The sequence below is a fragment of the Gymnoscopelus microlampas genome (assembly GCF_963454915.1).
Source record: "Gymnoscopelus microlampas genome assembly, chromosome: 21".
Classification (NCBI taxonomy): Eukaryota; Metazoa; Chordata; class Actinopteri; order Myctophiformes; family Myctophidae; genus Gymnoscopelus; species Gymnoscopelus microlampas.
This window is the reverse complement of record NC_139958.1, coordinates 2,627,406-2,643,815: the sequence shown is the minus strand read 5'-3', so window position 1 is coordinate 2,643,815 and position 16,410 is coordinate 2,627,406. Positions and strand designations below refer to the sequence as shown.

General features: G+C 43.0%; 2 protein-coding genes across 2 annotated transcripts in view; one reads left to right on the top strand and one right to left on the bottom strand.

Moving 5' to 3' along the window:
* The window catches only part of LOC311037333 (uncharacterized protein), a gene marked incomplete at both ends in the record, with an annotated part of 559,758 nt that overhangs the window by 417,862 nt on the left and 125,486 nt on the right, over positions 1-16,410 (top strand). The window lies entirely within an intron of this gene.
* nfil3 (nuclear factor, interleukin 3 regulated) lies at positions 2,178-5,602 on the bottom strand (the record flags this gene model as incomplete). The annotated part of the gene is made up of 3 exons (XM_084046326.1): positions 5,468-5,602; positions 4,145-4,438; positions 2,178-3,261 (listed from the first exon to the last, which is right to left on the bottom strand). The coding sequence occupies exons 1-3, from the start codon at positions 5,542-5,544 to the stop codon at positions 2,178-2,180; spliced, it is 1,455 nt and encodes a 484-aa protein (XP_083902452.1). The 5' UTR covers positions 5,545-5,602.

The window sequence follows — 16,410 nt, the reverse complement described above, 5'->3', positions numbered from 1 at the left end:
AGAGTGTAGGCCTACAAATGGAACCAAACCAAATGGGACCCGTTAGGGTCCATTTGGTTTGTACACTCTTTGAGTTACAGACCCACAAGGGTCCATTTGGTTCCTATAAATCATTTAGCTGGGGACCCCCTGGTATCCCCTCAAGTACCCCTGGGGGTCCCCCGGACCCCACTTTGAGAACCAATGCCTTAGGGGGTCCCCAGCTAAATGAGTTAATATAAACATAACATCAAATTCGGTTTAGTCCCTCAGGCCTCTATGCTAGTGTATGTTCTGTTTTCTGATATTTGTGGGGAAAGCCTTCGCAGAAAATAGCCGATCGACAAGCTCACAACCAACGCGTTGCAACGAGCTTGAAGATCGGCTATTTTCTGCGAAAGCTTTCCCCACAATAAGGATGTTGGGGTTTAACCCCATTAAGACCGGGAACACATCTGTGTCATTTTTAGATTTCTTTGGTTATTCAAAAATAGCAGATCTACAAGCTTGTAGATCTGCTATTTTTGAAAAACCTTGGAAAAGTGTGCATATCTTTGAATATTTATATATTTTTTAAAGCGAAAATTAACTGATATCTTTGCTTCTGGGGATCCCTGGCACAAAACGTTTTCAGATGGGAGTCCGCGGCCAAATGTATATCAATTTAGGGGTCCTTGGCATGAAAAAGGTTGAAAACCACTGGTTTAAATGGTTAACCCTCTCTCTCATCCACAGTGGTGAAGAGAATGCACTTAAGACTTGTGGTGATTAGTAGTTATCTTGTCTACCTAAGTTGAATGCACTTATTGTAAGTCACTATGGATAAAAGCATCTGCTCAATGACTGTAATGTAATGTAATGTAATGTAATGTAATGTTTTCATCCTCACTCAACTTGATATGATGACACCTGGGGTCTGATTGCCAGAGAGACTACAAATGTTTGCTGAACATCTATTAGATGAAACTCATTCATTCCCAGTGGTGGAAAAAGTACTCAAATTCTTTACTTAAGTAAAAGTACCAATACTGCAATATAAAAATACTCTGTTACAAGTAAAAGCCCAGAATTCAAAGTTTAGTTGAGTAAAGGTACAAAAGTATTGGCATCAAAATGTACTTAAAGTATCAAAAGTAAAAGTACTAAATATTTGAAAATAGCAGATCTACAAGCTCACAACGCGTCGCGATGCGACGCGTTGTGAGCTTGTAGATCGGCTATTTTCAGAAATCAGACGTGGCGACTGAGAACTTTAATGTAACTACGTTTGGGAAACATTGCTCAGACTTAAAACCCGGACGTCATTTTTGATAGTGATCTTCACTGGCATCCTTGTTTGTCCTGCTTTTATACCGCATGAATATTCATCAACACATTATACACAAGTCGGTGCTGACATGTATTTATTGTAAAACAGGTTATTACCGTTATTACCACAAACCTAGAGTAAAAATGTAAACGAATGAAGATGGACAGCTTTTAGTCCAGATACGCCAAACTCAGGCTTTTAAACACCCTTCATTTGAACCTTAAATAGGGCTGGGCGATATAGACAACAGCTAATATCACCATATATCTTTGAGCAAATACCTTCATATGGATATTGTGACGATAAAAATCGAATTGTGAGGATATTATCGATTCTATCTGTACGTTTTCAAACGCTTACTGAGCCACGGAAAACAGCCAATCCACAAGCTCACGAGTACGCTTGTAGGTCGGCTATTTTCACCATTTTTTACAAATTATTTTGAAGGTATAAAATAAGGCTTATATTTACGCCATATCGCGATACTATGACATGGTCTCTGTCGGGTGGAAACCGGATACGTCCAAAACTGTTACTTTTCAGGATTCAAATTCAAAAATAGCAAAAGTAGCAGATCTACAAGCTCGAAACGCGGCGCGTTTCGAGCTTGTAGATCTGCGAAAAAAACACAATTTACGAAAAAAACACAAAGTAAAGATGTGGAGATAAGAGGTTTCTGCCCGACAACAACGATATGCGAAATCTGATGATATGGAAACAACATGGAAGTATAATTGCCCAGCACTATTCTAAATGTGTAACTTCACACCATATCAATCGCACAGGGCAATAATAAACAGTAAACACAAGGGGGGGGGGCACTGGAAACGCTGTTATGCAAACAAAACAAAAACAAAAACATCGTCATTCTGAAAACACGGCGTGATCTTTAGTGATCGCCGTGGACTCCACCACACACCCCCAGGTGTGTTGTTGGGATGAGTCTCGTTAGGCAGGCTGCGTTCGGGGACGGCTCGGCCACGCCCTGATTTATGTGCAAGTTCTCCAAATCCGAACGGGCGCAGGAGGGGGAGGGGGAGTGGGAGGGGTCTCTACCGTCCGTTGTGAACGCGCTGCTGAGGAGGCTTGGGCTAAACCTGCTACTCGCGCTCCTATCATCCTGTGGGCTATATTGTGGACTATCCTCCTGTGGGCTATATTGTGGACTATCCTCCTGTGGGCTATATTGTGGACTATCCTCCTCGGTCAGCGGGCTATCGGGTCTGTTTTTCTGCCACCGCCCGGACCGGTGGCTCCAGTCTCGCATGTCGATCACCTGCGCCGACAGGGGGCCGATGGGGGAACACTCCGCGGCCCCCCGCGGGCGGCGGCACCGGTCCGAGGCGCGTCCGAAGGCTTGGTACTCGGGGTCTACGGCCTCTACCTTGATGCTGAAGGGTCTGCTGGCCTTGAGCCGCAATTTGTGCGGCAAGGCCGCCGGCGCCTTGAGCGCCGAGACGATGACGCTCCTCTGGTCGGAAGAGGCGGTGAAAGGCGGCGGCGGCGGCCGGGCGGGGAGGCCCTTGGGGACCCGCTGCTCGTCCTCGCCGTCGGATGACTTGCTCGCGGCGCCGCCGCCGCCGCCGTCGTCGGAGGTCCCGGGAGAGTCGCCGGACGACGACGACGACTCTGCGCCGGCCCCCTCCCCCCCCGGCGGGAACGGATCGGTCGGGGGAACGCCGGCCGCGGGGTAGCTGGGATACATCTGGTACGGGCTGCCCCCGCTCTCCGCCGCGTAGCCGCTGCCGGCGTCGCTCTCGGCCGGCTCTCGTTTGACGGCGTCTCCGTCCCGAGACGCCGCCGGCGCGCCGTGAGGCGAGTGCCTGATGACCGACACGCAGCTCCCGGCGGCCGGGCGTAGAGGCTCCGGGTCCCCCGCGCCGGGCGCTATGTAGTCCCGGTACAGGGTGGCCGTGGCGTGGGATAACTCCTGCACCTCCTGGGCATACGCTGCCGAGCTCACCAGGCCGAACCTAAAGGATAGGATAACACAAGATCAGATAAGATAAGATAAGAGCTTTATTGATCCTGCGCCGGAAATGCAGTCGCCAAAGGCAGCACGGCAGTTAACCCATTAAGACCTGGCGGTTCTAAAAGAATCTTTCCAAATCCTAACAGTTTTTTGAAAAAAATGTTTTTTATATATATATATATATGTATATATATATATATATATATATATATATATATATATATATATATACATATATATATGTATACGTATATATACATATATGTATATATACATATATGTATATATACATATATATATATATACATATATATATATATATATATATATATATATATATATATATATATATATATATATATCAAAATATTTTGTACCAGGGACCGCCCAGAAGCAAAGATTTGAGTAACAAATGTTCGCTATAAAAATATCATATATTCAAAGATTTTGCACAAATTTTCACGATTTTTCAAAAATAGCAGATCTACAATTTCTTATTAATTTACGAGAAAAAAAAACTCAAAAAGTTTGAATATGGAGACGAGCGGTTTCTGCCCACTTGTTTCTATGATGAAAGAGCAAGTTAAAATGTGAATATCTTTCCGTGGTTTTGTCCGCTCCGAGGACGCTATTGTTAAATGAGTTTCGGTTTTGTTTCTAGTGGGGAAGGATCGGCGGACACGTAAATCCCGCCCGCTACATTTGATTGGGTAAAGCGCGGCCTGCTTCCTGATCTGAAGGCACGCCCACTTGTAGGCCAGTGCGTACGCGATATGACGAACTCGGTGCCGCGCTATGAGCTTGTATATCTGCTATTTTTGAATAGCCTAAAGAAATCTAAAGTGACACAGATGCGTTCCAGGTCTTAATGGGTCAACACAAACCTCAGCTTGAGCGCCAGGAGCTCGGTCTTGAGCGTGGCGTTCTCCTGTCCCAGATCCATCAGCTTGTTCTCCAGCACCATGTCGTTGACGCGCCGCTTCTCCCGCGAGCGCTTGGCCGCCTCGTTGTTCTTGCGCCGGCGCTCCCAGTACTGTGGGTCTTTCTTCTCCTCCGGGATGAACTCGCGCTTGCGCCGACACGGCATCCGGGCTTTCAGCGGCATGGAGGAGGAGGAGGAGGACAGCCTGTTGTGGCCAATCAGGGAGGAGGACAGCTTGTTGTGGCCAATCAGGCCCCTGTGGGAGCAGAGGGCGAATATTAACCACGATTCTAAGAATTCTAAATCAGTAGTTCTCAAGCTTTTTCAATGGACCCCCATCTGAAAATGGCGGTCCATTTTGCTGTGCAGGTTTTAAAGGGTAAGACCACTGATGTAACTCCAAAGGTGGGCAAGAAATAAAAAATAATTGCTCCATTGATTAGAAATTGATAATTCAAAATATGCTCCTCATTGACTTACACTGTACAGTAAAACAGCTCTCAAAGTCACTCTTTTAGCACATAAATGAACCCAAACATAGCTGATTCAGACAATATAGAGCATCACCAAACCCATTTCTGTTTGTTTTTTTAATAAAAATGTCAACTTCCTGTTGATTTTACTATTTGAAGATCTGGATCCGGATCCGCCGATCCAGTCCGGGTTTTCTACTTATTAAAAATGGCAAAATCAACAGGAAGTTGACATTTTTATTTAAAAAAAAATAAAAAACAGTACTGGGTTTGGTGATGTTCTATATTGTCTGAATCAACTTTGTTTGCGTTTGTTTTTGTGCTAAAAGAGTGACTTTGAGAGCAGTTTTACTGTACAGTGTAAGTCAATGAGGAGCATATTTTGAATTATCAATTTCTAATCAATGGAGCAATTATTTTTTATATTTTCCCCACCTTTGGAGTTACATCATGGCAAGGTAACTACACAACCCGAACCTCTACCAAAGTGGTCTTGCCCTTTAAGCCCTGTCGTCAGAATGTCAAACAATCTTCAAAATTAGCAAGAAAATAAGCAGACCTACAAGCGCACAAAAGCTACTTTCGCTGCACAGCATGCAACATGCTTCTGTGTGTTTTCCACTTTCTGTTGATTTCATTGGATATCATTGGTCATCTGACCTGTTTCATTGGATTTCATTGGATCAAATCGACAGGAAGTGGAAAACGCACAGCCTAGGAAACGGGTGAATAGAAGACAAGCTGGCGTCTATGGAATCCAAATGATCCAAATCATTCGTAGCGACGGAGAACTTTAATGCACGTGAACTAACCTTGTGCTGGAGCTCTGGTAGGCATCCTGGTCAGCGTACGTTCCGCTGGAGTCCAGCTCTCTCTTAATGGTCTGCATGTTGGCGTTAGCTTGCGGCTGTCGCTACGCGCTCATAGGTTTTTAGGCATGTCGGCGTTGTTCTAAAAGGCTGTGAATGACGTAGGATGTGGGTATCTAGCAGCGTTCACGTCCAGTCCAACGTATATCTGTGAAAGAAAAGAAAAAGAGACAGAGGGTTACTGCTGGTCAGACATGTCCATGACGCTACAATATTAACCACTTAGTTGAGGGGTCCCCCAGGGCTCTACACTAGGGAGTCCCCAGCGAAAGTAGTTCACAATCATTTTAACCACTTTATCCATTTATATGTTGGCTATTCAAAAAAATGGCAGATCTACAAGCTCAAAGTGCGTCACTTCGAGCTTGACCAAGCTTGACCCTACCAGATGCTCTTTTTTTTTTTTTTTTGAAAAATATCAGAAATGTTAGAAATATTTTGAATAATTTTTCTTTTCTTTTTTACGTAAATCTTTTCTTCTTCCACGTACCCTATGTATCAGTGGTTTTCAACCTTTTTCGCGTCAAGGACCCCGAAATTGACACATATTAGCCCACGGACCCCCATTTGAAAAGATATGCCAGGGACTCAACCATTTAGGTTTATTGGGTGTCCCAATCTACACTGTATCACCACCATTAGTGTTCATTTAACTCTGAGAGTGTACAAATGGGACCAAATGGACCCGTGAGGGTCCATTTGGTTCCTTTTGTACACTCTCAGAGTTACAGACACATAAGGGTCCATTTGGTTCCTAACTATTAATTTGTCTGGGGACCCCCTGGAACCCCCTCAAGGACCACTGGTTGAAAACCACTGCTATATATCAATTTGGGAGTCCTTGACATGAAAACGTTTGAGAAACACTGATATAGGCTTTAATTTTCTGGTTCTCAGGGGTGGGGGTGGGGGGGGGGGGGGGGGGGGGTCCTAGGTTACTGAGGCACTACACTGTCTCTCTGCATTTCATGTATGTGGTTTTATACTGTAAATCACTCTGGATTAAGAGCGTCTGCTAAATACCTAATTGTAAATTTGGTGGTCCTTGATTGAGACTGTAACCACTGTCCTGTCCTGTCCTGTCCTGTCCTGTCCTGTCCTGTCCTGTCCTCTCCTGTCCTGTCCTCTCCTGTCCTCTCCTGTCCTCTCCTCTCCTCTCCTGTCCTGTCCTCTCCTGTCCTCTCCTGTCCTCTCCTGTCCTCTCCTGTCCTGTCCTGTCCTGTCCTCTCCTCTCCTGTCCTGTCCTCTCCTGTCCTCTCCTGTCCTCTCCTGTCCTGTCCTGTCCTCTCCTGTCCTGTCCTCTCCTGTCCTGTCCTGTCCTCTCCTGTCCTGTCCTCTCCTGTCCTGTCCTGTCCTGTCCTGTCCTGTCCTGTCCTGTCCTCTCCTGTCCTCTCCTGTCCTCTCCTGTCCTGTCCTGTCCTGTCCTCTCCTGTCCTCTCCTGTCCTGTCCTGTCCTGTCCTCTCCTGTCCTGTCCTGTCCTGTCCTGTCCTGTCCTGTCCTCTCCTGTCCTGTCCTGTCCTGTCCTCTCCTGTCCTGTCCTGTCCTGTCCTGTCCTGTCCTGTCCTGGGCTAAGCAGGGAAACAAAGACATCCGGCCAAAGCATTGACTGAATGTTAATATAACACAACCTGACTCCTCCAAATAAAAATAAATAATAATAAATAAATAAATAAAAAATCCCCCCTTTCCACCTCGCCGTACGATCGCCGTGCGGACTGCGGGTCATTAGTCATAGCTCTGTTCTCTCTAACGCTGCTCTGCTCATAGACCCAACATAACACTGCCCTGCGAGGTCTCCGTCTTTAGTAAAAAAAATAAACACATTTATTTCGCTGCTCACTGGAACAAAGGCAGTTTTGTGTTGTTGAAAGTCTATTCTCCACGGTGGGAAGCCTCTCAGCACCACCTTCTCTGTATAATACACTTTATGGGCAGAAAATAAAATATGTCCACCAGATACAAATCATTTTATTTATTCCACTGCCCCCTCTACAGATCTGGTCAATATAAATTACCATTGACCAGATCTGTAGGGGGCGCAGTGGAATAAATACAATAATGTCCGTCTCGCGGACATATTTTATTTTCTGCCCAAAAAGTGTATTCTACAGAGAAGGTGGGGTGCTGAGAGGCTTCCCACCGTGGAGAATAGACTTTCAACAACACAAAACATCCTTTTCTTCTGTGAGTAGCGACGTGCTTTTGTTTATTTTTACTACAGTTGGAGCCCTCGCAGGGCTGTGTTTGCTGCTGTTTGTCTATGAGCAGAGCAGAGCGCTAGAGAGAACTCACTAACGCTCTGGACCAGGGCTAGGTCTATGAGTAGCCAGTTTTTTTTTTAAATGTCTACATTTACAACCCGTACATCTACAAACGTTCAGATTTCAAATACAAAAAGCTGAACCCACGGCCACGGATGTAACAAGTTAAAACGCAACGGGTCTAAGTACCCATATCTTCTCGTTATGCTTTCAACTTACAACTTCGGTTGGGAGGTGTACTGCACTCTGATAAATCATAACTCTATGAAAAAAATAGCCGCCGATTGGATTAAAATGCTTTTTATTTAACAATACGGAAGATACAGGTACTTAGACTTCAGCGTTTGAACTTATTACATCCATGGCCGTGGGGTCAGCACTTTATATTTGAAATATGAACGTTTACGTAGATGTACGGGTTGTAAATGGAGAAATCTCAAAAACCAGGAACAAGTTGAGCCACGACTGTCCTCATGATATGACTGTCATGTTTCAGGGCTTTTATATCACACACACACACACACACACACACACACACACACACACACACACACACACACACACACACACACACACACACACAGCGTGCGTTCAGAACCCGGAATGTCCAGGCGTGACGTCACGTCCCATTTGCCCCAGATGTCCTTCTTTGTGTCCCAGGATTACAGAACCAGCTCAGTCAGCTCTCAGTGCAGCACCGTGTGTCACTATGGCTGCATGCAATGCTCTGCCACCACCATCAGCCTACATGTTGAATAATACACTAATATTATATTATTATGCAATGCTCTGCCACCACCATCAGCCTACATGTTGAATAATACACTAATACTATATTATTATGCAATGCTCTGCCACCACCATCAGCCTACATGTTGAATAATAGACTAATAGACCAATTATTTGTTTACTAACATTGAGCCTGGACGCACAGGTGATTGTTTCACGCAATCAATTCCCAACCTGTTTCGGGGTGCACTGGTTTCAGCACACCCCAACCCCCTCTTGTGTGTGTTGGCTAGTGAGACGCGTCCTAACGAGACCTGATATAATGGGTTTCGTTGCGCGCATACTGGCTGCACGCAGCCAGTATGACGTCGTCTGTTAAGGGGTCTATATCTCCCCTCCCCTCCCCTCCTCTCCTCCCCTCTCCTCTCCCCACCCTGTGTCTACGGCAGAACAAAGCGGGACAACGCAGAAAGAACGGGAACGCTATCTATAACATAACAACTCAAATAACATCAAATTATGAATCCACAAAAATCTAAATGTCCAGAATTGTCCTGTCTAAACAGATAAATACCTAAACGGATAGAACTAGATGTTTATAGAAGCTTACAGGTCAGTAACTCTGAGAGTGTCGCTTCAACTAAAGCCATGTGTCAGTGTATCCTCTGCTCTCTCAGAGTTACATTAAACATATTACAGAGAGAGGAGATGTGGTACCATTACAAATACATCTCTGGGTCTGACTCCCAGAGAGATAAAAAGGATGGCAGGCTACTAAACAACAGGGGGTCCATCTCTGGCCCTAATAATAGCCTAATGATATCAAAGTGAACATGGAATCACCATTACGCGTCAGAATGTGTGTGTTTGTCCCTTTACCAGCTGAACAGATCAGATGAGAGATCCTCCAACCCACCGGCCTGGTGGCATGTCCTCCAACACACTGTCCCCGACACACTGTCCAACAGTGTCCAGTGTCTCCAACACACTGTCCAATGTCCCCAACAATGTCCAGTGTCCCCAGTAGTGTCCCCCAACACAGTGTCCAACAATGAGTCCAATGGTGTCCAACAATGTCCCCAACAGTGTCCAACAGTGTCCAACAGTGTCCAACAGTGTCCCCTACAGTGCCCGATAGCGTTTTGTTGTCCTGCGTGGAGGAGCCCGTATAGAAGGCCAGTGGGAGTGGGTCGTCATGTGTCACATTGTATCGTGTTGTAACGGGTTGTAACGTCACGGCTGTTAGACTGGCTGCTGCCGCAGAGGATCTGTGTTAGTAGGTCAGTGGAAAAACGTGGCGCTGAGTGACAGGACCCCAGAGCCAATGGGAAGCCGGCGTTGGCCCTGGGAATGCAGCCAATGGGCTGGCTGCTGTGTCTCTCTGACTGTATGAATGTACAGTAATAATGGTGATGAGGTCATCAAGGATTCATCATCACCAGAGGTGGAACGTAACTCTCCAGTGGTGTAAAGTAACTAAGTACATTTACTCAAGTAGGCTACTATACTTATACTGTAGGCACACTTTTTAGGTCTTTTTTTTTTTTACTTTACTGGAGTATTTTCAATTTCCAGTATAGCCTACTTTTATTTCTACTCCACTACATCTCAGAGGCAAATATTATACTTTTACTGCAATACAATTATATGAAAACTTTAGTTACTTTGTAGATTTTGATTATCATTACAAAACATACATTAACCACATCAGCCCTATATACATTTCGGCCATTTGAAAATAGCCAATCTACAAGCTCACAATTCAAGGACTTTTAAGACCCTTTTAATACCTCAAAAGACACAAAAGAAAAAAGACCATTATACTGTATCAAAAGTCATCAACAAACTATACTATAAAAACTGGTCAAACATTGGCCAAATAATATTATTAAAAGGCAAATATTGTGAGGCGTTGTGAGCTTGTAGATCAGCTATTTTCACAATATTTATCTGTGGAACCGAGTCAAATTAAATGTAATGCCTCAACTCCTATACAATTCCATGTGCTTGCCAGGGCGGGGGGTCCCCAGTTCAAATACGATTATTTTGGGGGCCCACGGTTCAAATATGATTATTTTGGGGGGCCCCGGATCAAATATGATTATTTTGGAGGGTCACCAGTTCAAATACGATTAATTTGGGGGGGCCCCGGTTCAAATATGATTATTTTGGGGGGTCACCAGTTCAAATACGATTATTTTGGGGGCCCCCGGTTCAAATATGATTATTTTGGGGGCCCCCAGTTCAAATGTGATTAATTAAAAATAAAACAAATAGACATCGTTGTAACAACAACAATACAAAACATAACTGCTCCTCACTAAATGCTCACAGAGTATCACACTTTGTGGCTATTTTCACTCTTTTAGATTTTATTTTTGGAAAATGTCTCAAACTCGCAAACTGTTTGACATACATATATATTTTTTTGTAGTAATAAAACGGAATATTTACTCATTATTTACTCATACCTATTTTTCTTTTACAATATTTGGCCTACAGGTGGTGCTACAATAAAGGCCATGGTGGTCACCTAAACAGTAGGCAGTATATTCCAATTTTGTACTTTGATTTGAAAGATCTAATTTACCAATAGATCTATTTGTTTTAAAGGGTTGTGGCATTTTGAAAACATGTGAGTGTGCTACTTATCTGGAGCACACTCCCAGAGGACTGCAGGTCTGCTAACACTCTTATTTATTTTAAAACAAAACTAAAGACCAGTGGCGTGCACAGACATTTTGAGGGGCAGGTGCTCAAGTAAATTATACTTCTTTTTGTATACGTGGTCTGCTCTTTTTTCCCTCTACACCTATACATCTTTGCCAAAAATAGCCGATCTACAAGCCCACAACGCCTCGCAGCGCGAGGCGTTGTGGGCTTGTAGATCTGCTATTTTTGGCTAAAGTTCTCCTCAGAAATGGGATGCTAGGTTTCGAGTGGTTATGGTAAAAAGAAAAATCATATCACATAAAGATTTGGCGGTCCCCCTGTAGTAACTCTGAGGATCCCCTAGGGGTCCCGGACCCCCTGTTGAAGACCCCTGCTGTAAACTGGGCACACTTCAAAAGGGCACTTCTGGTCAAGAGGGCAAAGGGCAGGTGCTCCAGCACCACCTAGAGTCTATCTGTGCACGTCCCTGCTAAAGACCTTTCTGTTTGCTGCTGCCTTTCATTGACTTATGTTTTAATGATTTATTAGTATTTTCTCTTCTGCTCTGTAACTGTATCTGTAGATTCATTTACTTCTTTACTTTTATGCATCCTAATCATCAGTCATTGTATAATTGTATTTTATTTGCTTGATGTGTAAAGAACATTGAATTGCCTTGCCTTATACTTGCCAATACTTTTGTACTTTTACGCAAGTACTGTACACATTTGAATACAGCCTTTGACTTGTACCCAAGTAGCCTATATTTATGTTGTGGTATTGCTGCTTTTACTTAAGTCAAAAATAAATAAACGCTGAGTACTTTTCCCACCACTGGTTAAGAGTGGTGGGAAAAGTACTCAAATGTTTTAGGAAAAGTATCAGCAATGTAGAAATACTCGTAATTCAACCCGGAATTCAAAATTTGCTTGAGTAAAAGTACAAAAGCATTGGTATCAAAATGTACTTAAAGTACCAAAAGTAGAAAGTACTCATTATGCAGAATGTCCCATTTCAAAGTTTTCAAACGTGTAAAATGCATAACAATCTTTTTGAAAATAGCAGATCTACAAGCTCACAATGCATCTGCAATGTATATAGGACTGAAGTGTTGTATGTTTTGTAATAATAATACAAATCTACAAAGTAACTAGTAACTAAAGTTTTAAGTACAGTATTTGAGACATGTACTTAGTTACTTTACACCACTGCTGGTTAATAGAGAACAGTTAATATGTTGCTATGAGTAACAAATGACAGAGTAAATATAGGGCAGCGGTCATTGTTAGAGTACTTATAGACGCCAGACTAGATGACATCAGCCATCTTCTACCAACTTGGGAGAGCTGGTGGATGTCCTTATATGGGTGTAAAGTGGACACACGCGCACACACACACACACACACACACACACACACACACACACACACACACACACACACACACACACACACACACACACACACACACACACACACACACACACACACACACACACACACACATAAACAGATTCCTGGATTTATGGATGGAAAGAACACAGTCACTCATGAGAAATCATTGTGGGTACACTTAAAGGGTTTCCCCTACCATAACACAATAACACACACCTATAACAGACAATAAAAGAATAGGACACTGACTGTGTCTACTAAAAAACACTGGTCTGGTGGAAGAAGCATTCAGAACACCACAATATAAAAATACCCTTTCACAAGTGAAACATCTTGTATTAGCATGTTTACTTGAGTTAAAGTGCAAAACGGTAAAAGTACTCAAAAAAAGGTTTCGAAAATAACCGATCTACAAACGATGGCTCGCTTGCAGATCGGCTGTTTTCGAAAAGGCTACAAAGTAAGTAAAAGTACTTCAAAACGTTTATAATAATGATAATACATTTGATTTGTAATGCACTTTTCATTCACAAGGAATCTCAGAGTGCCACATGGTAAAACAAATCATCAATCATATAAAGTTAAAAAAGCAGGGTTTAAAAACAGATTTGACTAAATAACAATTCAACACAAAACAACAAAAACGTTTTCAGGCCTATAAAAAAAAAGCAGAACTAAAACTTCTTCTGAATCAACTTTTACAACAATGCTCTCTTCCACATTTTCTTTCAAGACTCAAACTGACCTAAATTATCTAAACAAATTCTCAAAGTATGGGGTCCAGGGACCCCTAGGGGTCATTGAGGGGGTTCCAGGGGGTCTCCAGCAAAATGAGTTGTGAGTCAAATGAGTCAAAATCACTTGATTCTAGATGTTTCTATAGTTTTCCAAATATCGTTCTTTTTTTCAAAATATACGAGAACCACTGCTTTACATGAAATGATGTTTGGTTTGTTTTACAGCTTGTAAATGTTCTGGTCGTTTCCCAGAGCTCACACACCTCATGACATGTTTAACTAATACCTAACAATAGCTCACCTTTATGAGAGAATGACTATAAACCATGATCAAACACCAGGATGTTTAACATGAGAGTCTCTGCACATGAAGATCACATTAAAGTACTGAGGAAATTAAAGTGGTTTATATATCTAAGGAAATATCAACACTAGAATTTAGAGTGTGTGTGTGTGTGTGTGTGTGTGTGTGTGTGTGTGTGTGTGTGTGTGTGTGTGTGTGTGTGTGTGTGTGTGTGTGTGTGTGTGTGTGTGTGTGCGTGTGCGTGCGTGTGCGTGTGTGTGTGTGCATGCGTGCATGTGTGCGTGCATGTGTGACTGCCCCCCACACATACAGTATCTTGAGACCCGTCTGCCCGATCGACTCCAAACCTGGCCTGTGTGTTGCAGAGGACCTGAGGGTGTGTTGTGCTATAAGTGGGAATTCGGTCAGTCCAGTGTGGATGTCCGGAATGGAAAATCCACAAATCTCTGTATCTGTCTGTGTCTGCTTGTCTCTCTGAAAGTCCCCCAACAAAAAGAATGAACAAACAAATAAGTCTGGGCCTAAAACAGATCACAGACAAACAGAACTGAACATACCAGCACAACTGAACTAAACTAAATGAGCCAGGAGGGGCTTATATAGTGGCTGATCTGACTCTTAACACAAAGGGTGATAGACAAAGATTAACATTCAAACAGACTACAAACGTAAACAAATACAACACTAACTACTATTAACTAACAACGTTACAATCCCACTGAAATATCAAAAGACACATTTCTTCAATAGCCTAATGACACAATGACAGTAATCTGCCTCTCCCCATATGCAAAGGGAACATGGTTCAGTCCAATTAACCCATCAGCTCCTTATAAGCAGATCTGAAGCAGCTGGTCCGTCTTTCCTTGGCCAGACAAATAAACTCCAGCACTCATCAGAAGTGATGACAGGGCCCATACGGCATACCCCTAGGTGGGGTTGGTGAAAGGGCCTTTCTGTGTGGAGTTTGCATGTTCTCCCCGTGTCCTCCCGATAAAGCAACTTGACCCTAACAAAGATATTAACCAAATCTAAAGCAAAACTATAGCAATAAACAGTATACATGTCAATTAATCGGTTCTGTGTGCAGTCCTTTATGTGTGTATCATATCATATCGAGCTGAAAAGCAATCTAAACTAAATTAATAAACAAAACAGATAAGTAAAGTTTCCACCATGTTTTGCCGCCTTAAAGGTATAGTACACCCCCAAATATACTTTTTTTTCTATGGATTAGTTACCCCATGGAGACTCAGTTAATGAAGTAGGCCTATAGTATGGGTTTTACGGCTTAATAATAACACATCACAACAACTTAAAAAGATCATCGCCGTTGTCTTCATTGGGACTTTATTCAATACTCTATGGTAGAACACATTATAATGGTTAGCATATTATTATAACTGCTTACAAAAAAGCATTGTAATATCACCAGGCTTAATAATATTTAACACATGAAAAATACAAAATAAAAGTGTCCTTATTATATAAATTACAAAATGGTATAAACAACGACAGTATCAAAAGTAATAGTTTAAATACAAACCGCTCTAACGCTAGTGGAGGAGACATTTGCTACATAGGTCTTTTCCCTGAACATTCTATGGTATTTAGGCAGTGTTGGGCGAGTTACTCAGGCAGAGTAATACGTGACTTAGTTACTTATTACTTATTTTAACCACTTAGACCCCATGTATGGTTGACCGGGGTCCCACAGGGCCCTATGCTAGTGTATTGTCTGTGTTCTGTTATCGTGGGGAAAGCTGTTCACTTGTTATCAAGAGGAACTCGTTACAATACAAGATATTTTATATGAATGCTTTTGCCACCCCAACTCTTCCGTCATAATTTTGCGAGAGGGCGCATGTTGCTTTAAAAGATCGCAACGTGTTGATAGCTTGTAGATCTGTTATCCCCCCCCCTCCCCCCCGTATGTGACAACCTCCTATTATATGTCAAATAAATTATAGTCTTCATATAGTCTCTCTCTGTCTAATTGTTAACGTAGTAACTCAAAGTTACTTGGGTTAAAAAACTGTAATATTATGACTGCTTTGGCAGTTGTGATAAGTTACACCAGCCGTTTCCAACTATGTTGTGTCTCACGCTGACATTACCCTCCCCAGGTAACCGGAAGGCTCGCCCCAAAACACGCTCGCCCCCATTCTTTTCCACCGACTTTCCGCCGACCGACCGCTCGCTCGGGCGGTTCTTGTATTCTTGCGTTTGTTTTACTGAGGATATAGGGTTAGAAATAGGTTTAGGGGTTAGGCATAGTTTTACTGAGGATATAGGGTTAGGAATAGGTTTAGGGGTTAGGCATAGTTTTACTGAGGTTAAGTCCTTTCCGAGGTCGCCGGATTTGCGCCCGGGGCGAATGTGTTTTGGGGGGCGAGCGTTTTGGTATTCCCCTCCCCCCCTCACTCATGCGTTTTGATGATTCTCTTGAATTCCATTAGTATTCAACAACTATCTTAGTTTAGTCCAGGGGTCTTCAACGTTTTTCAGGCCAAGGACCCCATAGCTGAGAGAGAGATGAAGCAGGGACCCCTCGGTACATTTCATAGATAGCTTCATAGACTTGCTTAACAGCAAGACATCGGTGTTGTGTTAATTCATGTTTTCTGTTTATTTTACACACTATCGGTGACACGTTGTGAGCTTGAAGATCTGATATTTACACCACGTGACACCATCGTACGCCAAAGTATAAAGGAAGCATAACACTGAACAGTCTTTGGTGTCCTGGAATCGCTGTCATGAATATTAAAGGTAGTGTAAGTGACACTTTTTTGGTTAAAACCAAAG